The sequence below is a fragment of the Phyllostomus discolor genome, chromosome 4 (genome assembly GCF_004126475.2).
Source record: "Phyllostomus discolor isolate MPI-MPIP mPhyDis1 chromosome 4, mPhyDis1.pri.v3, whole genome shotgun sequence".
In the NCBI taxonomy this organism is placed as follows: Eukaryota; Metazoa; Chordata; class Mammalia; order Chiroptera; family Phyllostomidae; genus Phyllostomus; species Phyllostomus discolor.
In genome coordinates, this window is record NC_040906.2 from 590196 (window position 1) to 610901 (window position 20706).

A 20706-nucleotide genomic window follows, 5' to 3' on the forward strand; every position below is an offset into this window, starting at 1 on the left:
TTTCCCGGAGTTCGAATGTCAGTCCCCTTGGAGGTCTTGGGGACTCGCCCTCACTCTACACCCCCCACACGCCCCCCTCCAGCCCCAGCGAGCAGAGTCTGGGTGGGCGTGAGCAGCCTCCACTGCGCAGCGGGGGGACGTGCCTGCCACTCCTCCGGGCCAAAGAGGACCCGGTGCCAAGACCACCCCCGCCTCTGCGGTCCTCCCGGGAGGAACGGCCGGGGGGGTGGGAGGTGGGGGGCGGGGGGCGGGGCTCAGCCTCGGCCTGCCCTGAACCCTGGACGAGAACCGAGAACCGGGGAAACTGAGGCCCAGCGGGTGGCGAGAGCCGCCGGGGCCCGCGGGAGGCTCACGTCCCGGAAGCCTCCCTCCTGGGCCAGGAAGGCCTCTGCCCCTGGCTTCCCGCCCGCCCCCCTCCGCTCCCCCGGGCGCCCGCGGCGCCACCCGTAACGGGAAAGCGGCAGCGCGGCCCGAACTTGACTCATTCCTGCGTGTACAGAGGGTCACTTATTAGCCGAGGCGTCCCCAGAGGCGCGGGGGCCTAATGGGTTCCAGCTGTGGCCGGGTGCCTGCGACGGGCCGCGGCCCAGCTGGAGCCGAGGGGGCGCGGCGGGGGCTGCGCGGAGGGGGCGCCCGGCCCCCCTCAGTCCCCCGCCCGCGGGGTGAGGCCGCCCCGCCCCCGCGGAAACAGCGGAGGAGGGAGAGGCCGGGCGGGGCGGGGCCTGGGCGGGGAGCGGAGGCGGGGCCTGGGCGGGGCGAGGGGCGGGGCGAGGGGCGGGGGGCCGCTGTGGGTGGGGCGCGGGCGGAGCTGGGTCCCGGGCCCTCCGGGCCTGCGCAGAACTTGGCTGGGACCTCAACGCTGGCCACCTTTTCTCGGCCCGCGGGAGCCTGGCCCCGAGGGGTTCACGGTCCCCACCCCGGCGCGGTGCCTCCTCCACCGGGCGGGCCGGGCCCTGCTTCCAGCCCGCTCACTTCCCGGCCCGGGCCTGGAGGGTGGGCGTCTGCTGTGCGGGGAGCGCACCCGGAGACTCCTAGGAGCCCCCTGGGGACCCTGAGTCTGCGGAGGGGACGCGGGGCTGGACTCCGTTTCCCCAAAGACCCCGGACTCAGGGTCGAGCCCGGCCGTGTCCTCCCTCCGCCTCCCCAGCGCCCTCCTCTGCTAACCTGCGCTCTAGAGGCAGCGCGGTCACAGCTCTGCGGGCGCCCGGTAACCCAGGGCCGGGAGGGGCGCCCCGGCCCCAGAGAGGGTCGGAGTGTGACCGGCGCGGCGGCCACCCCTGCGTCACCCGCCCCTCCATCACGTCTGTGGAGGGAGGGCGCCACCCGGAGGAGCGTGGGCTCCCCTGTCGAGCCCACCCCACATTAGAGCAGGACCCCTGCAGCAGACCTGGGCTGGGGCCCTGCGGCGCCGCCGGTGTGCCACCTGCCCGCAGCCTCCTCGTGGCCTCGTCTGTGAAAATGTGTGTGTCGGGGGACGGCCCCGGAGGAATGCCCCCACCACTCAATGGGGGGTGGTGTGGGGTCTCCGGGACTCCCCCCTGGGGACGGGAGGAGGCTGGGGAGCAGGCAGGGGGGCTTGTAGGTCGGAAACGGAATCGCAGAGTCAGAGCGATGTGGCCCTCTGCCCTCGCTGGCGACCAGCATCGGAAGCCCCGACGCTGAACCTCCAGGCTGCTCGGGTCGCGGGGAGAGACGGCCGATGATGGCCTGGTTCTCGCCCGAGGAGGACGTATTCGAAAGGGACCCGGTGACTTACGGACAGGAAGATGAGCCCCCCCCCCCCCACCCAGAACTAAACTGTGGAGACCCCTGGGTGGCCCAGGTGAGCCCAGGGGCAGGCGCTGGGAGAGGCGGCCTCCGGGGGATGCCCGGAATCAGCCAGGCGCCGCGGAGTCGCAGTGGAGGGGCTGGCCTGGGCCCCGGCGGCCGGGCGGGTGCGTCCTGCAGTGCCCCCTCGTGGCTGCCAGGGGCGCCGCAGGGCGCTGCGCCTGCCCGGCTGCGGCTGCGAGAGGATGGGGCCCAGCTGGTCCCACGGAAATGGGAACCCGGCCAGAACCCCTCCGTGCGGTGCCGCAGGACACTCCCCACGCAGGGTCTCTCAGCAAACACTTCATATCCATGATCTTGACCCAGAAGATCACCTTCTCGCCTCCGAGTTATGGGCGAGGAGGTTGGGGACTTGCTCACGGCCACCCTGTCACAAGTGGCAGTGTTAGGGCCTGCCTGTGGGCGCCCAAGTGCCCTCGCCGGTGGTCAGCCTGCCCGCACCCTCCCAGGGGCCGGAGGCCGGGACCCAGCAGGCACGCTGGCCTCAGGCGTCCTCCCCCGTGCGGCTGCCCCTGAGCCCAGGCAGTGCGCGGGGCGGCCTCGGGCCCACATGGGCCACCCCCTACCTTCTTCCCCCACCTCCGCCGGCCGGGACACCCCCGGGACTTCCCACAGTGGCCCGCCCACAGGCCCCCCCCCGCACGCCCAGGCAGTCAGGGGTGGGTGGGCACAGCTCGAGGACCGGTCTGAGGACAGGGCTCCCGGCCCGGCCCAGCCACCGGACGTCTGCCTGCCGTCCCCCTGCAGCTTGGCCGCTGCAGGGGGGGCCCTGGGGTGGGGCGGCCGCCGCCAGGCTCCATTTCCTCCGGAGAAAGGGCTTCTCTGTATCGGCAGCGGCGCCCGGCCCCCGGCCTGGCGCAGTTTAGATCGCTCACTGGGACCTGGGGCCCCGGGGCAGGGCCCTGCTGCTGGCGGCGGTGGGGGGGGTTCCGTCTGGTCCCCACTAATGATGCAGGAGTGATCCGGGCCAGACGCTGGCTGACCTGGGCACTGGGGGCCAGGGAGGCGACTTCTCGCTCGCCCTGGGCCGCCACCCCGCCCCCAGCATGGCTGGCACTCGGCACACGGCTGGCCCAGACGGGTCCCTACACGCATGACTGGAAGCCCGGCCTAAGGTGTGTGTCACCCACTGCAGCATGACTCATCTCGGGGAGCTCGGGGGGGGCGGGGGGGCAGCAACCCCCACGATCACACTTGCTCCCGGGAGGAGGTGGCAGGCGCATCGGACCTCGAAGGGTAAGTAAGGGTTCGGCGGCCAGAGGAGGCGTTGCAGGAGGTAGTTAGAGAAGCAGCCGCAGAAGATGAGACCTCCCCCCCAACCCCCACCCCGTTTACTCCTGTAAGGTCACGGGGCTCGGGGTCTTCGGGGGGGAAACGTCACCGAGGGGAGTTAACTACAGAGGCGTGGGGGGCAGGGGGGCCAGGGGGAGGGAGCAGTGGGGGCAAAGCAACAGGTGGGCCTCCAAAGTCTGCACACACGTGTGCATATACACATGCACACACACAGGTGCGCTGGTTTTCACGAGTGGGGCTCGGGCAGCACACGGAAGGAAATGCACGGGACCTCCACCTCACGCTGCACACAAAGACCGGGTCCACGCGGTTTCAGATTCCGGGGTGAAAGTGGAACGGCCCGGCTTCCGAGAGGAAGCAGAAGAGCATGGCCCTGACTCGGGAGCGGGCGAAGCCCGTGTCTGGAACGGCGCACAGGCTCTGCTCTGCCGTGAAGGGGGCATTGGCGGGCGTGCTGCAGGAGAAGGAGGAGCTTCCGTTCCCCGAAAGATGCCGAGACGGGGGAAAGGCCCCCCACAAGAGGCACTCGCAAAGCATGTCTTCAAACGGGGCCGGTTTCCGGTGTATGCGGTCATGTTCGAGTCCGTAATGAAGAGAGAGAAGGCCCCACAACAGGCAAACATGGGGAACAGTTTGGAGCAGACGCTTCACGGAAGATTTCCGGGGGGCCCGTGAACACAGGGGCAGGCGCTCAGCGTCCCTGGTCCCCAGGCCCATGGTCAGTGAAACCGCAGTGTGAGGCCCGGGACGCCCCCTGATGGCCGCACGGGAAAACGCAGGAAGTGCCGAGTGTTGGCCGGGGTGAGCAGCCCCCAGCCCCGCACACCGTGTGGCCTGGATGGCACGACCCCTTCGGCCACCCCTTTGGCAGCGTCCACCGAACCTGCCCACGCCCAGCCCCGGACCAGGGCCTGGACTCCTGGGGGGGCCCCAGCAGAGCTGCACCCGCACGGCCCCCAAAGACGTCTGGGACGTTCGGGCTGTGCTATGCGTGACAGGCCGACCCGGAAACCTCTCCAACGGCTGTTCACACTAACCCCGTGGGAAGTGTGCAGAGCCGGAGAGCAGCGAGTGTGGCAAGCCACGGCCACTCGGCATTCTGAGGGGCTCACAGACATGGTGCTGCGCCAAGGCCACGTCCGAGATGCTTTCGTTCTGTGGAAGTCCCTAAACGAGCCAGATGGGCCTGGGCTGGGGCTCCTGGCATCCGATGTCGCCCCGTGGGTGTGGGCGCCAGAGGTGGGAGCGGGCACAGAGGCCGGCGTGGGGTGTCCACGGGCCTCTCCAACATGGGAACAGGCCCGGGCCCGGTCACCCATGAGGCCCCCCCATCCTGAAGCCACCCTGTGCCCAGGAACCTCGGTTTCCCCACCCGGGGCACCCACTGGCCCCTGTGCAGTGGCACCGGGGTCTCGATCACCGTGGTGCAAACAACAGGTAGGGGGCAGGTGGGTGGAGCAGGCCCCGGCCGAGGCTCCTTGGGGCCTTCAGACGGCAGCTTCCAGCCGGCAGCCATGCCTGCCACGCGCTCGCGCCCACTGCCGGTGCTGAGGCCGCTCTGTGTTCCCCCACAAACCGCCTGTGACCGTGGCAGCCCCGCCCTGGAGCCTCCGTCTCCCCGGGTCCAGAGGGGGTGACGGGACCCTCAGGGCTGACAGGGCCCCGGGCACCGGCTGAAAGTCTGGGGGAAACTCTCTGTCAGCCTTGCCTCCCCGCTGCACCCACCCCCATACCGGTCAGCCCCCTGCCAGGCCCTCAGAGTACAGAGACCCACCCAGGGCCACCGCTTGTCTCGGGCCACCCGGCTCCAACACCCTGGCCCCGTGCATGTGCATGCGTGTGCGTGTGTGTGGTGACACTGCCGTGCCGGGGAATCGCCTGGCACCACCTTTGGGCAGTCGCTCTTCCCCGGGGACTGGGGTTTCATGTGGGGCCGTGCCCCGCCTCCCCCAGGCAGCCCCGAGGTGCTGAGAGCAGGGTGGATGAACAACTCTGAGCCAGCCGCTGCTCGGCCTCACTGGGGGACCCCTGGGTCAGCGGGGCTGGGGGGCTGCCTGGCTGCGATGGCCGGGGGGGGCCCTCAGGGGGTGGGATGTCAGGCCGGGCAGCCGGTTGGGTCTGGGGAGTCAGGGTGAAGGGGAGGGGTGTGGGGGGATAATTCCCGAGTGTTGTTGGTGTCGTTATGCAGACGAGGCTAAGAAAGTCGGAACGGGAGCTTCCGGAGCTCACGGGACAGATACTGGGGACAGCCCCACCCACGCACCCACGGGCAGAGGTGACGAGAGCCTCTGGGGAGGGACTGGCGGCCCCCGCACGTCACCACAGAGCGACAGTGAGCTGGATCCAGAGTGTCGGCCGAGGGTCCTTGCCGGGCCCCCCACCCCCCATGAGGGGCTCGCCAGCAGACTCAGGCCTCCAGCCCCTCCGGGTCAGTCTGTGCCCGTGTGTGCACACACACGCATGCGCCTGTGCTGACCACGTGAGCTTGTGCGAAGCGCCCCGGCGCCAGGGAGGTGTGGCCTCTGCAGGGTCCCTGCCCTTGCACGGTGCCCTCGCAGCCGGCTCCTGGGGGTGCTGGGGGCAGCCACCCACTGACCTGGATCACGGCGTCCAGCCCTGGCGGGGACCGCTCCGCTGGGTCCCCATCGCCAGGCCCGCTGGAGGCGGAACTCATGGCGCCTGGGGCACCGGGCCCAGGGGGAGCCTGGGGCTGCAGTCGGGGCGTCTCCTCCTGAGACCGGACCTGCAGGACCTCCTTCCGCTCGGGGCCCCACACCTGTGCAGCACCTGCTCCCTGTGCCGGGCTCCCAGCGGCCCCCTCTGGGCTGGGACTGTGTAGATGACCGGGCGTTAGGCGTTGCTCTGGCAACTGAAACACTGACGGCTCGGTTTCCCTGGAAACAGGAGTGCAAGCCTTGTTGCCGTGGGGACTAGGAACGCTGTTGTCTGGAAGCCGTTTCCCCGGAGACCTGGAGACGCCCTGGGTGAAGCTGTCCGGCTGCACAACGACCCCACGCAGGGCGGTGCTGGCCTCTCCCCCGGCTACCCCCCTCCCAGCGGGCAGTGACCCGGGGGCGGGGCCCTGTGCCGGTGCCACACGCCAGTGGAGGTGGCCTGCAGCCTGCCGCCTCTTGCCGTTGGAGGCTCAGACTCTGACTCTGCCCCAGGGTCCGGAAAGGAGCCTGGAGCTCTATGGAGCGCGGCCCGCAGCCGACCGGCCAGGCGAGGCCTGGGCAGGGGGCCTCATCTTCCTCGCCTCGCCCTGGGCCATGCCTCCTGGAATCCAGTTTCCCGAAAGGATGCTGCTGCATCGTGGGTGAGGTGCCTCACACCTGCCAGGGGAGGGTCGTTTCTGCTCACTCACCGGAACCTCCCCGGAGCCACACAAAGGACCAGCAGGGACTCCCCCAGCCTGCCCCCCCCCCCGCCCCGCCCCCCCCGCCCTCAGCCGAGGAGGCCTCCGAGACCCGCAGAGGCATCCAGCCCCGCCCGCCCCCTCCCGACTCGTGTGGGCGGGACCTGCCCCAGCCCGGCTGAGGCCCACAGGCGTCCCCCTGGGGGGTGGGGCAGCGCTGGGGTGGGCCTGCCCCCGAGTGTCTGTCCCTCCAACGAGAGGAGGCCGTTTGGGCCCTGGGGGTGGGGTGTGTCCCTCCGGGGCTGCCCAGTGGGGACGGACACTGTGTGGGGACTGAGTCTGCCCCCGGTGCTGCCTCCAGTGGGGGGCGCCCGGCGGGGCCTGGGCCACGTCCTTAGATTGAAGTTCACCCAGGGGGCACCTGTGCTCTGTCCTGGTCCTGATGTCCTCAGGGTCCCTGGTGCCCTCCCTGCTTGGGGGGTGGGGAGGGGGCCGGAGGCAGGGGCCCCGAACCCACCCGCTCCCTGGGGCTCCGGGGGGCACTCGGTGCTCGGGACGCTGTGGCCCCCGCACCGCCCGTCCCGCTCAGGTGCCCCCCCCCCGTCTGTGCGGAGGTGGCCCGCGTGCGGCTGGGCTTCGTCCCCATTCCTCCCCGAGCGGGGAGCCTCGCTGAGCGGCACCCCCGCCCCGCCGCGTCACCCGCGCACTCTGGGTGCCCGGCTCCCCTGGGGCAGGCCCCTGTCCTGGCCCGGCCAGGCTCCTCTCGGGTGTGGCCGGCCGACGTGGGGGCTGGGCGGGGCCCGGGTCAGGAAGGACTCAGCGGCCTCGCCTTCGTCTGTCCCCTGCGGGCCCCCGGGATGCCAGAATGCGCCACCCCTGACGCAGACCCTCTCGCCTGGAAGGGGAAGGGGCCCCGGAACTCCGGGACAGCCGGGTGCCTCCCCGAGCGAGGCCCGCGCTCCTGCCCTTGCTCGGCCTCCCCAGTCCTCGCCCTGACCGACCGGCCTGTGGGAGCCGGACACTCGGTCCTGGTGTGTGCTCCGAAGGCGGGTCACGCAGAGGACACGCGGGGAAGAGGGTGAGAGGCCGCAAAGGAATGCGGCAGCTCCGCCCCGGCCCCTCTTGGCCTCCGGGCTGCAGGCCCGCCCGACGGCTCTGGGTCTGCCTGTGTTCTGGGTGCTGCCGGTGCTCTCGGGGACTCTGCCCCGGGCCCCGCACCTTCCCCAGGTGCGTCTGCACCCCCAGAGGACAGGGCGCACAGGAGAGGGGTGGCTCCTGCCCGTGGCCGCGGCTCCCAGCCCCTGCGGGTGCCGGGCAGGAGGCAGGCGGTGCCTTCCCCCGTCGTCCCGAAAGGCAGGCCAGTCGGGCCCCGCCCCGATCTGCTGGCAGGTGCCACGGCCGACTGTCCTACCGCCCGGTGGGTGGGTGGGTGTCCCAGGCCGCCGGTCCCTGCCTGTGCGTCTGTGTCCCCCCGACATCCGTCCACGCCAGAGGCCTGGCTCCGGGACAGCGCCGGAGGCCCTGTGAAGGGGTGGGTAGAACCGGGGAACATGGTCGGGCCCTTCCCTCTCCGTCCAGCTCTGCGGGCCTCTGTGGGCATCTGGCCCCCCGCCCCGGGGGCTCCAGGGGCTGCAGCCCCGTCTGTGGGGAGGACCCCGGGCTGCGGTCAGTCCCGAGAGGCCTGCTGGGGACAGAGCCCACCCTGGGTTGCCCCGGTCAGAGGGCGGTCCGAGGACGACGACGATGCTACGGGCTGGCTGTGGGGGCCGCCCTGGCGGGGGTGGGGGCGCTGGGGGACTCGTGGGCCCTGCCCTCTGCCCCTGGCTCTCGGGGGGCGGCAGTGAGGAGCGGGGTCTCTGGGTGCAGGGCTGGGGGCTCTCTGCTGAGGCGGCGGGAGGACGGCAGGAGCCGAGGCTGTGAGGCTCGCAGGGAAACCGCCGGCCCGGGGCCCGGGGCCCAGGGCCTGGCAGCAGCGGCTCAGAGGCGGTGCCGGAAGCACAGGCGGCGAGAGGAAAGAGAGACAACAGGTCGGATGCACTTGAAACTCTCGTGCATCGAAGGGTGGTGTCGGGGGATGGAAAGGCAGCCCGCAGGGTGGAAGGAAACACTTGCACATCATGTATCCGACGTGAGAGTCTGTGTCTCCAACACACACAGAACTCTCCTACGTCAGCGACAGAGACCCGAACAGCCCCACTCAAACTCGGGCCGAGGACTGGGGCGGACACTGCTCCACGGAGGACACAGGACTGGCCCCCGCCCAGGACAAGGTGCGCCCCAGCACTGACCTCTGGGAAACACGAACCTCGTCCAGTGAGGCCGCCTCGCCTATCGGGGCGGCAGCCGTCCACACCCGAGAAACACCCAGGGCCCTCGGGGATGCGGGGACCCTGTGCGCAGCGATGGGAATGGACAAGGGGGCGGCCGCTGCGGACGCCAGGAGGGAGGGTCCCAGAACTGAGGGTCCCAGTGCTGCCCGACGGCCCAGCACTTCCGCTCCTGGATGCAGACTGGGGGAGCGGGGGGCGGAGACCAGGGTCTGGGACAGACACCCGCTCGCCCGCGCTCACAGCAGCATCGGAGACAACAGCGGCAGCACGTGGGCACCCAGTGTCCACGGACGGAGGGACGGAGGGACAGACGGACGGAGGAGCGGTGAGGCCCTTCCACACGGGGGAGCCTGCCTCGGCCTCAGAGGGGAAGGAGGCTCCGACGGAGGCCACGATGCAGTGTCAGTGGGCCCAGGGGTCTCCGTGTTTCTGTGGCTGCTCAGCTCACTGGCCCGGTGTCCTCGCGTGTGTGGGGGCCCCAGAGGGTCAGGTTCGCAGAGACAGAAGCTGGGACGGTGGGTGCCAGGGGCCGGGGGAGGGGCTGGGGGCATGTCACTGGGGACAGGGCTTTGTTTCCAGGGGAAGAGCCCGGGAGACGGAGATGGAGACGGAGACGGGCAGCGATGTTGGCGGCGGGGCAGCGGCAATAACCTGAAGCCTCTGAGCTGTGCAGTTAAAAGTGGACAGATGAGCCCTGGCTGGCGTAGCTCAGTGGACTGAGTGCAGGCTGCGAACCAAAGTGTCGCAGGTTCGATTCCCAGTCAGGGCACATGCCTGGGTTGCAGGCCACGACCCCCAGCAACCGCACATTGATGTTTCTCTCTTTCTCTCTGTCTCCCTCCCTTCCCTCTCTAAAAATAAATAAATAAATAAATAAAATCTTTAAAAAATGGACAGATGATACTTTTATTTGTCACAATAAAAAACAAAACAACAACCCTGTCCACAGCACCTGGGCAGGTTCTTCTCCCACCCCCGGCAGCCGCAAAGGAGGCCTCGTGGGTCCCGGGGTCCAGAGGCCGGGTTGAGGGGGCTCCAGTCTGGCCCTACGGTGACCGACCCACCGCTGGGGCTCAGAGCTGCTGCCGGTGTGGCCCCACCGAGGTACCGTTCCCACGCCACCCCTCCCCCAGCCCTGTGCCCAGGCCCTTGGGGCCCTCCTGTCCCCAGGGAGCCGTGCCCACCCCTGTCCTGGGCCGGGGCTGCCCCTGGCCTCCTTCCCGCCTCAGAAATCTTCAGGGCTCAGGGTCTGCCTCCCACTCGCTGTGCCACGGGCAGGCACCTTCCAGAGGATAAGGCTCCTCCTGGGGTGGCCCTGAGCGCCCACAGACGCCCGGGAGGCCCCATCAGATCCTCGCGGCCCCAGCCCAGCGCGACCACACGTTTTCTGCAAGACAGCGTCTTCCCGTGTGGCCCGCCTCTCCCTCGCCCTGGGGGCTCGTTCCCCCGCCAGCTCCCCCACACCTGGGGTGTCCTGCGTGTCCCCTGCCCGAAGGGGCCGGCTGACGGGCGCACCCGAGAGCTGGGTCCCCGCGGCGGCGTGCTGCTGCGTCATCTCTGGGGGTGTCCCCCTCGGCCAGCACCCCCCCACCCCCCGTCACTCCTCGCCTGGTGCCAACACTCGGGGTTTTGGGTGGAATGGCCCTGCCCCTCGCCAGCATGTCTGGGAAGAGCTGTGCGTTGTCCGCACGGCCGGGCCTGGAGGCCGGACTGGGCCCAGTGCGAGGCGGGAAATCTGTCTCTTGCTTGGCTGTGTCTGGGGCCCCCCGGTCAGGAGTGGGCTCCCCGTCCTAGGAGGCATGGAACCAGGGACCCCTCTCTGCGGCTGCAGCTCCTCAGAAGGGCGTCCGGGTGCCAGCGAGTGGGAGCCGTGGCCCCTGGGTCCGTGCACGGCTCCCATTCAGGCACGCAGCTCCCCGGGGTGGGGGGGGCTGTGGGTGGCTTTGCCGGGCTAGCCCCCTCCATGGGACCCCCCCCCCCCATGTCTGCTGTTTGCAGAAGCGCCAGCAGGAGCACCTGACACACGGGGCCAGACCGGAGGAGCCCAGGGTCCTGGGGGCGGCTCCCACCTGCTGGTTGGGACTCGCAGGGCTCTGGGCACGGAGGCGGCAGGCCGGGCAGGGTGCCCAGCGCAGGTGCTGGAGGGCTGGCGGGGAGAGCTCTCCCGCCCCGAGAGGCGGGGCCAAGGAGACTTCCCGAGAGCCAGGCTCCCTCCGGCTCCAGGCCCAGGTGGGTTCTCCTCTCAGGCTGGAGGCCCGGTGGGGTGGGGGGTGCGCACCCCAAGGGCACGGGGCGGGGGTGGGGCAGGGGAGCACAGACGCGGGCCTTGCAGCAGGAGCGGGCGGGGTTCATACCTGGGCCTCAGTGGGCACCCAGTCTCCCAGCTTCCGAACGCGGGCGCAGGGTCTGTGGGGACGTTCAGGCTCCTGAGGAGATGCGGCCCCCAGCCCTGGCCTGGGGCTGGCTGCTCCGGGCTGTCTCGGAGAGAGGCCGCCGGGAGGCAGTGGCCCCAGGGTGACCCCCACACCCGGGGCCTCCCCCTTCAAGTCAGAGCAAGGGGATGCCGTGAGAACAACCCCTAAACTGGCGGGGGACCCGGTGGCACAGAGCCCCTGAGGCTGCCGCCACTGGGATGCAGGTCAGCGAGGGGCAGGGGGGGCACCAGAAACAGGGCCCCACCCCCAGGGACAGCCGGGCGGGAGGGTGGGAGGCTCAGCCTGCGTGCATCTTGATAGGAGAGGCAGGGCGGTGCGAGGGAGGCCCCTCCACCCCGTGTCACCGGGCCCGCCCTGCCCCCTGCTGGCCCCCCCTGACATTCCCCATTGTTGGTGGCTGACTCACCCTCCCTTCAAAGGCTTGGGCCGGGTTCAGGTATTTAACCTGCCGCGGCTCAGCCGCTCCGGAATTCTGCTCTGCAGGGACTGGGCACCCCGCCTGCCCGCGGACTCGCCGCTCCTCTCCCGGGCAGGTGCCTCCTCCCCGCCGTCCGTCCGTCCGTCCGCCCGCCCGCCCGCCCGTCCTCACAGCCGGGCCCCGGGGGCAGCGCCCCCCGCCCGGGCCCCGGCCATGGCCGTGCAGGTGCCCCTGTGGCACCACTACCTGCAGGCCATCCGCTCGCGGGCGGCGGCCCGGGCGCAGGACTACCAGCGCGCGGAGGACGTGCTGCTGACCGTGCTGGAGCGCGTGCACGCCCGGGACCCCCGCTTCCTGGTGGACTACTCCCGGGACCTGGAGGCCGCGCAGTTCGCCCTGCGCTCCTCCGACGGCCCCGTGGTCGTGGAGGTGCCCCTGAGGGTGGACGCCGAAGCCCTCCGGAGCGAGGAGCTGGGGGCCGCCGAGCCGGGCGACGGCCCCGCGTCCTGCCGCCTGGGCGTCCCCAGGGGAGGGGCCGGCCTGGAGCCGTGGGTGACGGACGACGTCTTCACTGCCTCCTCCTCCTCCTCCCCGGACGGCTGCGGCCACATTGCGCCCGGCAAGGTCCTGCGCCTCCTCAGGGACCTGCTGGTGGCCGCCATCGTGCACTGCAGGCTGCACGGCCTCGTCGCGCCAGGTAGCGGAGGGACCGCTCTGTGTGCGTGTGTGTGCGTGCGTGCGCATGCGTGTGATCGCTCCGTGTGGGGGTCGGGGACACGTGCTGCGGTCTGCCAGCACGTGTTCCGTGTCAGGTTTCCCAGGGGGTCGTTGGAGTGACGCTGTGACGGTGTCACCGTGTAAGCGGCTGGAAACCGTGACCCACGGGCTGCCGCTGGCTGGTCAGCTTCCCGAGGGTCCCTGAGCCGCTGGCGGTCAGTCCCAGCTGGACTGAGGGTCCCTGTAGCCATCTCCACTTCCAGCCTCCGGTCGAACCGTGCCGGAGTGGGAGGGCTCTGGGTGCACGTGTGAGCATGTACTCGTGTGAGTGTGCACGTGTGTGAGGGGGTGCACGGATACACACGAGTGTGCACAGGTCTGCTTCAGCCGTGGGCCCAGTTGCGGAGTGGCATCTCGGGCCCCGATGGGCCCTGTGGGGGAGCCCTCCCGGGGAGCCAGGCACCGGCCTCGGCCTGCAGCGGCTCCCCTCCCTCAGGCCCCCCCCACCCCCACCGTGAGGGGCTGCAAGGGCAGGCGCAGGACAGAGGGCCTGGGCATCCGGGGAAGAACGTCAGGTCGTCCTGGCAGGCAGCGGGGGGCTGAGGCGGAATGTCCTGCTCCCCTGGGAGGGCAGCGGTGTGTTGGGGGGGCCGCCGCCCGGCGTTACTCTGGCCCTCACGTCTGCCGCGAGGTCGGTGCGTGGGGCGGTCAGCCACCTGGAGGACAGTGACCTGCCCCGGGCTGCTGGGCGGGGGGGGGCCCAGTCTGGCCGCCATCCGGGCTCCGGCCCTCGGGGGGCCTTGGCCACCGTGGCCCCCAGGCCAGCCTCCCTCCCGCGGGTCCTGGGAGCGGGCTCTCCCTCTCCGTGGCGACGTGAAGGGTCAGAAGGCGGCCGTGGGTCTGGACAGACTGGTGGCTCACGGGGGTGGCTCCCCAGCCCAGCGCTCCCCAGACCTGCCCGGCGACGGGGGGCGGGGTGGTGACCGCCGTCCGGGGGTGAGAACGCTGCCGCAGGGGGCGGCCGGGCCTGTCATTGGGCCCCACAGACATCTGGTCTGGCCATCTCGGCGCCCTCCGACCGTCGCCGGCGGCTCCGGCGGGACCTCTCCTGTCTTCCTCCCCGAGGACGGCGCACGGTGACCTGTCACCCTCAGGCCCTGGTCCAGCCTGGGAGACGCACTCACCCGTCGGTGGGGCCCCAGGCTCCGCCCCCCCGGGCTCCTTCGGGTGCACGCTGGGCAGCCAGGCCCCTCCGCACCTTCCCCAGGTCCCCCCACCGGCCCCCCCGAGCCCCCAGTCCCGGCTGAGAGGGCAGCCACAGGCAGGCTCTGGACGCAGGGCACGCTGGGAGATTCCAGGCATTGCTTCCAGCTGCAGGTGACGAGTTCAGGCTGCCCTCCCCCACCCCCCAGCAGCCCTGGGAGCCCCTGGGAGCCCAGAGACCAGGCCGGACTGGTTTGGAGTGGCAGGGCAGGCGGCAGGTGTGGCTGGCCGCCTTCCAAGTCACCATTTCGTGGACGGAACGTGTGACCAGTGGTAGATAAGGAAATGGAGCCACCCGCGGCGTTGAGTGACAGGTGCCCCGGGAGGGGCCGGGGTCACTGCACCCTTCTCTCCTCGGAGGGGAGAGCCAGGCCCGTTGGGGGATGGAGCGGGGGGCGCACGGCCTGCCCAGGGCTGGGTCCCCGGGGGTGGCCCCCGAGCCACCCTGCGGGGGACTGGGGGAGGGTGTGCAGACGGAGGGGGTTCCCCCCGCAGGGCCCCCGGCGCCGTGGACTGTCCGGGGTGGGCCGTGCGCCCTGCAGGGCGTGGGGAAGGGCGACCGAGGGAGAAGGCAGGGGGGCCAGTGCCCCTGCCTCCCCGTGGCCCCTCGGCCACCCCTTCCTGAGCATCCCTCGGCTGGGCCCCCTGGGACCTGAGTCGGGGGGAGAGTGGGGAGCATTTCCCCCAGAAGGTTCTGCCCCCTCCCCTCCCCCAGGTGTGGAGTGGAATTCAGGGCAGCCCGGTTTGTCAGCCTCCCGGGCGTCGGGCCCTGAGCCGAGAACAGGGCTCTCCCCACCGCCCCAGCAGACTTGCCCTTGTGTCTGGGCCCCTTCTGGGGGGTGTGTCTCAGGTGGGGGTTCCTGGGCACCAGCCTGACCAGGGTGGGGAGTTCCCCGGAAGCTTCCAAGGAACAGGAAGGGAAGGGAGGGAGGGGGTGGGTGAGTCAGAAGCCCAGTCTCTGCCGCCCTCCTGGGCCCCGGAGGCTGCTCCCGGGGGCTGGCCCAGGGTCCCAGAGGCACCAGGGTGCCCAGCCGTGGGACCTGACCCCTGACCATGCTGACTGAGCACAGTGACCCAGGAGCAAAGGCTGTCTTCGGCAGGAGGGCTGCCAGAGCTTTCAGCATCTGGGGGTGCATGGGTCCAGGACGGGGGTGCTGGGCACTGAACACACCCACCCAGAGTCATTTCCTGAATCCGAGGAGGCCCTGGGGGTGCCAGGACCCTGGGGTGCAGAGCGACAGACCAGCAGCTCAGAGACGAGTGTGGAGACCCCTCCTCACTCTCCCCTTCAAAAGGGGCGGGGCTCAGCATGGTCTGGGGGGCTCAGCCTCTTGCCGGGCAGGCCCCCAGGGCTGGGCAGGTGGGGCCTGGGGTCCAGCCGACCGTCGGGGCAGCGCCTGGGACTGCTGGCTGAGGGCCCTGCCCGGGGGCAGAGCTGCCCCGTGTGGGCTTGCGGCCTCTCCTGGTGCAGTCTGGGCCGCTGCGGCTGCCTGTCCTGCAGCAGACAGGGCCGCAAGGGACGTGGCCGCAAGGGACGTGGCCGCCAAGGGGGAACCGAGCTGGGGCTCGGGGGCCTGGGGAGGCGCCCCGAGGAGCACCTAACGCAGGTGCCGCCGTCATTCGGGAGCTGCGAGCTCCGCAGCCAACAGTGTCCTCGCCGCCTTGGTCGGTGGCCCCGGGCCAGACGCCACGGACCGGGTGCTGGGACAGCAGTCCTCAGGCTGGAAGGCCAAGGCCAAGGCCAAGGTGTGGGCAGGGCAGGTTTCCCCTGAGGCCTCTCCCACGTCCCGCACGGCCCTTCTCTGGGTGGGATTCCCGACGTCTCCTCCACAAGGGCCAGGCTTCTCCGACCAGCGCCCGCCCCGCGGCCCACTCCCACCTCGCCGCCGTTCCAGGGCCCCGGCCCCAAACGCGGCCACAGTCTGTGCTGCCGGGAGGGGGCTTCCACACGCAAGTGGGGGGGCACGGCTCCGCCCAGAACACTTTGCAGGCCCTCCAGCCCCCCGCAGGCTGCGGTTCCTGGGGGGACGCTGGCGTCTGGGGGCGGGGCCTGCAGGTGTGGGCTGCGGTGGGCCCCAGAGGGCCGCAGGTGCGGTCCCTGGCGTCCGGGGAAGGCGGGGCCGGGCGCAGGTGAGAGCCAGAGGGCGGTGGTTGCAGGTGCCCTGAACGCGGACAGCCTGAGGGAGGAGGAGCTGCACCTGTCCCTGCTGGTGTCCGGCGGCTGGAGGGCCATCCGCTTCCACGTGCTGCCGGTGGTGCGGCGCAAGCACAGGGTGCCCGCCCTGGAGGGCGCCCTGCGGGTGCCCGGCTTCCCCGAAGGCAGCCTGAAAAGGATCGTCGGCCAGGAGGTGGCCCTGGTGCCTGCCAGCGCCCAGCTCTGGAGGTAGGAGGCCCCTCCTGGGTCCGGGGGGCCGGTAGGAAGGGGGTCTCACCCTGGTGCCCCCCGCCCACCCCTGCCCCATGGGCATCTGTACCACCCAGGGGTTACGGGGTCTCAGGGGAGTGCGGAAGCCCTCTCAGAGCTTGGGGGAGCGGGCTGTGCGGAGGAACCCGAGAGCATGGAAGGCCACCCTGGGGGGGGCCCTCGGCCCCGGCCCCATGTGGGAAAGCAGCGAGGAGGACAGGCCCCCAGGGGACAGCGGGGCAGGGGGTCGGGGTCCTGGCGAGACCAAGCAGCTCTGAGGCTTCGCGTGAGTCTCCGTCGTCTCCACGGGGCCGCTCTTCCCAGGTCCGGGCTCGTCCAGAAGTCCCTCCCCCAGGCCTCCGGCTGTGCTGCCCCGCACCCCCTCCCCCACCCTGGAAGCCCGGCGGCCTCTCCCGCGGTCCCCAGTCTCCACCCTCAGCCGGAGTGGCGTCTGCTGGGATGGGGGGGTGCTGTGGGTGGGAGGGAGGTGGGCACGGCTGAGGCTGAGCTCCCCCGCAGACCCTACCGGATCCACACGCTTGCACAGCGGGTCACTGTGGTTGGCCAGGCCACACCTGCCTGCTCAGGCCCGGGTGAAGCGCCCACCCAGAGTGGTTCTGTGCCTGAGTCGCCTCTCAGTGGCGGAGGACCCAGTAGAGTCTCTCGGGCCCCTCCTGCTGCTCAGACGACCTCGGGGCGGGGGGCCGCTCCCAGCACTCGGTGCCCAGAGCAGGGGCTGCGTCCAGGCGGGCGGTGACCCCCAGCCCCCAGGAAAGGGCGAGGGCTGCGCTGAGCGGAGGCCTGTTCTGCGGTCAGTGGCCTCCCCCGGCCCTGGCGGCGCAGACGCGGTGGGCAGATGACGTCCGGCGAGGAGACTGCACAGACAGTGGGGACCCTGAGGTGTCACCCCACCCCTCCCAGCCGGCACCCACACCCGGCGAGCAGCTCTGCGGTGTGCTGCCCTGCGCCGTGGGCACCGCCGGGGGAAGATGCCCAGCCCTCCACGGTCTGCAGCTGCAGGGGAGCCCGGCTTCCGCACTGGGGCGTGGGGGGCAGACGGGGGGCACTCCACCCACACTCTGCCGGGGACCAGGGGCCTTGCTGCTCCACCCTGGGCCGGGGAGAGGGGGGCCTTCCCATCCCCACAGGCGTCTTGGCGGCCTGGAAGCAACCATGTCCCCCGGTGCTCGGGGGCCTGGGTGTCTACGTGACACCCAGGCATGTCACAGGGCACAGCCCTTTGCGCAGGTCCTGAAACGTGCGTGCAGCCCAGCTGGGTGCAGCCCAACGGCCCTGGGCCGACCCCTGGGGCTCTGGAGGGTCCCGCCTGGGGAAGGGGCTTTGTCTCCAGGGACAGGACAGGCTGTGCGGGAGGGTGCTGGCAAGGCTGGCCGGCTGAGGACCGATGCTGACCCAGGGCTGTGTCCGCCTGGCCTCCCAGGGTCTCCACGGACTACCTGCTCACCAGGCTGCTGGGCGCGCTGGGCACCCTGCCGGGCCATCGCCTGGACAGCCTCTCCATCCTCGACCGGATCAACCAGGAGAGCTGGCGTGACGGCGGCCAGAGCCCGGGCCTGACCTTCGACCACCTGAAGGTACGTGGGGGGAGGGGGGCCCAGCGAGCCCGCCGCCTCGCCGCTCAGCCTGTGTCTGTCGCTGGGGGGCCAGGGAGGGGCCCCGGCTCGGACCCTTGTGCGGGCTCCGGCCGGTGGACGGCCCGGAGTGCGCTCCAGGTCAGCAGATCCCGCAGCCTTGCTGGGCTTTCCGGGGAGCGAGGCCCAGGCTCGCGGGCACGTGCGGCTGGCCAGGACGGTGGCACCTGCACCCGCCCTAGCGGCCCCGGGGCTCTCGCTGCAGCTGGACCCTGGGGCCGGGCAGCACACAGCTGCTGCTCCCACCAGCCCGTGTGGCTGGCCTCTGGGCGGCCCCTCTGTCCCAGCGCCCCACTCTGGCCTTCGGTCTGTGACTGTCGCCAGCCCTGGACCCCCTTCTCAGCGGGGCCCCGGCCCCTGGGGGTGCTGGAACCATGTCCTCCTCGGGCTGGGGAAGAGCGGCGGGGCCCCCGGGGCGGCGCGGGCAAGCAGCCGAGGCCTCGGAGCGCTGCCCTCACCTCAGTAGGGGCTTCAGGGGGACCTGGCTCAACCTGGTGCAGGAGCCGGCTCTGCCAGGGGCCCCCGTGTGACCTCAGGCCACTCACTGCCCCGCTCAGGGCCCCGCCCCACCCCTGAGGGGATGCCGGCTCCTGAGGGGTCCCTTGGGGTCTGCCCCATGGTGGCCCCTGCGCTGACTTAGGGGTGATGCGGGTCAGCAGAGGGAGAGGGGCTCCCAGCTGGGGACTCGGGGCCAGGGCGGGAGAGGGTGCCCAGGGCAGCTAGATGGGCCCGGCTGTGACTGCCAGGCACACAGGTGGGTCGGTGGGTGGGGGTGAGGGAGGGGGGCCCCGAGGATGCACAGGAACCTCCGGTGCCCTGGGGAGGGCCCTGGCGGCCTGGTGGCCGGCGTGCGGATGCCGCGGAGGGGAGGGCGGGCGGGGTCCTGCTCAGCGGCAGCACCCCCTTGGGAGTCACGGGAGGGGGGTGCCTGGGTGGGGGCCGCAGGGGTCGAGGGCCCGGGACCTGCACTGGGACCCCCGGGTGGGCACAAAGAGCGGGAAAGGCCTGTGGGCAGGGGCTTCCGGGGGGGCCGGGGGGGCTGGTGGGCCCGGTTGTCCTCCCAGCCCCCCCAGACAGCAGCCGCCCCCCGCCGCCCCCCAACAGACGGTGCTGCTCTGGGCCTCGGCGCTCTTCCCGGCGCCGGAGGACTGGGCGGAGCTGCAGGGCGCCGTCTACCGGCTGCTGGTGGTGCTGCTGTGCTGCCTGGCCACGCAGCGGCTGCCCCACTTCCTGCACCCCGGGCGCGACCTGCTGCGCGGCGCCGGCCTCGACCTGGGCGCCCTCTACCTGCGCGTGGAGCGCTTCGCCAGCCAGCCCGAGGCCGCCCTGCGCATCCACGCCACCCACCTGGGCCCCAGCCCGCCGCCCCGCATCGACCACGGCGTCAAGGCGCTGCTGCAGCTGCCCGCCAGCGACCCCGCCTACTGGGCCACCGCCTACTTCGACGTCCTGCTGGACAAGGTGGGCGCGGCGTCCCGAGCGGTGGGGGGCAGAGCCCCGGCCCCCCCCCACTCCCTCCCCCTCCAAGGGCAGGCCAGGCCTCTGGACAGTGTCTCGGGGACATCGAGGGTCAGGCAGGCCCACCAGGGGCCCCACAGGCCCAGGGCTGCTGGCCGGGAACCAGGGCACCCCCACCCTGGAGCCTCCCCAGAACCTCCCCCAACCCTCCGTGAGGGGCTCAGGGCCCCAGCCCCACCCTGGGTCCGCTCCTTGTGCAGGAGCGTGGCCCTGCAGCCTCACCTCAGGTCTCTGCCTTGTCCCTGCACCTGGAGTCCCCTGCCACGTCCCCTGGCATTTGGGGGGGCCTGGCCAGCCCCCAGCTGCCCCACAGTTCCACCAGCTCTGCTGGTCCTCCGTCCCCCCATGCCCAGAGGGGCCCTTCCTGCTCCTCCCCGAGGGCCACTCACACCCTCACCCCCAGGAGCCAACATGTGTCCCCTCTTAGGGTGCACCTGGGGGCGTGGGGTGAGGTGTGACCCACCTTTGGCCCTCAACAAGCACCTGGCCGGGCTTCCTCCATGTCAGGCCCACAGGGGGGGACACCTGCACGTGAGGAAGGCTGGGGGGAGGGGGCCCTCCAGGAGGAGACCCAGAGGCGGGAGGGCCCAGCGGCCAGGGAGCTGAGGCTGGTCCACGCGGTGCCCGCGGCCCTGGGACGGACAGACCCCCAGGCGTCCCTGTGACCCTCCGCCCCGCCCGCAGTTCCAGGTCTTCCACATCCAGGACCAGGACCGGGTCGCGGCCATGCAGAGCATCTTCCGGAAGACCAAGACGGTGGGCGGTGAGGCCAGCTGAGCCGGCGCCGGGCTGGGCCGCAGCCGAGGTGCCCTGCCGAAGCTCCCGGCGCACCAGCAGGGGCTTCCCCTGGGGCGGGCGGGCAGTGGGTGAGGAGCAGACAGTCCCCCGGGCCTGAGAGCGCGGACAGCCGGCCTCCGGGGGCAGCTGCCTGTCTCCAGGGGTGAGGCCCGGGGGGAGGGGCTTCCTGTGACCCAGGTCTGTCCGTCCTGTATGACGCCATCTAGACGCTGAAAACGGGGTGTCCGCCGGACTCGGGGAACCTGAGGGCTCGTCGGACCCTCGTCCAAGGGCCGCCCCGAGAGACAGAGCGCCGTGTGTCTGACCTTGAATAAACAAGTGCACCTCCGAGGGGTGGCAGATGTCCTTGACCCCCGCCCCAGCTTCCGCCAAGACCCAGGACGGGGCCGGGCGGCCTCCGGGGCGAGTGGAGATGGCACCACCTCCTGGGGAGGGTGCGTCGGTGCCTGGGGGGCTCGGAGGCTGTTAGTTCTGAGCGGGCCAAAGCTCAGGTGGGCCGCCCAGCAGGCCTGGAGGCTGGGGTCCCACCGGGGGGGATGGGCACCATATGGCGTCTCTGGAAAACCCTGACGTAGCACCATCCCCACCAAAATCCCAGCAAGCTTGAGACAAGACAATTCTAGAGTTCACAGGGGAATTCAAAGGCTCTCGGGCAGGAAACCCAGTTTTCAGAGAACAAGGCTGGAGAATGTGCGC

At 71.4% G+C, this 20706-nt stretch overlaps 2 protein-coding genes across 2 annotated transcripts in view; one reads left to right on the forward strand and one right to left on the reverse strand.

Annotated features, from left to right (window-relative positions):
• Positions 1 to 6291, reverse strand: part of CROCC2 (ciliary rootlet coiled-coil, rootletin family member 2) — a gene marked incomplete at its 3' end in the record, with an annotated part of 34141 nt that extends 27850 nt beyond the window's left edge. Inside the window, exon 1 of the mRNA XM_036025015.1 lies at positions 5717 to 6291. Coding sequence (XP_035880908.1) covers positions 5717 to 5794 — 78 coding nt within the window. The remainder of the gene's footprint in view (positions 1 to 5716) is intronic.
• A 5170-nt stretch (positions 6292 to 11461) lies between these two features.
• MAB21L4 (mab-21 like 4) lies at positions 11462 to 20340 on the forward strand. Its single transcript, XM_028510761.2, has 5 exons — positions 11462 to 12355; positions 15796 to 16021; positions 17484 to 17637; positions 18799 to 19155; positions 19897 to 20340. The coding sequence occupies exons 1-5, from the start codon at positions 11872 to 11874 to the stop codon at positions 19987 to 19989; spliced, it is 1314 nt and encodes a 437-aa protein (XP_028366562.1). The 5' UTR covers positions 11462 to 11871; the 3' UTR covers positions 19990 to 20340.
• The last annotated feature ends 366 nt before the right edge of the window (positions 20341 to 20706 follow it).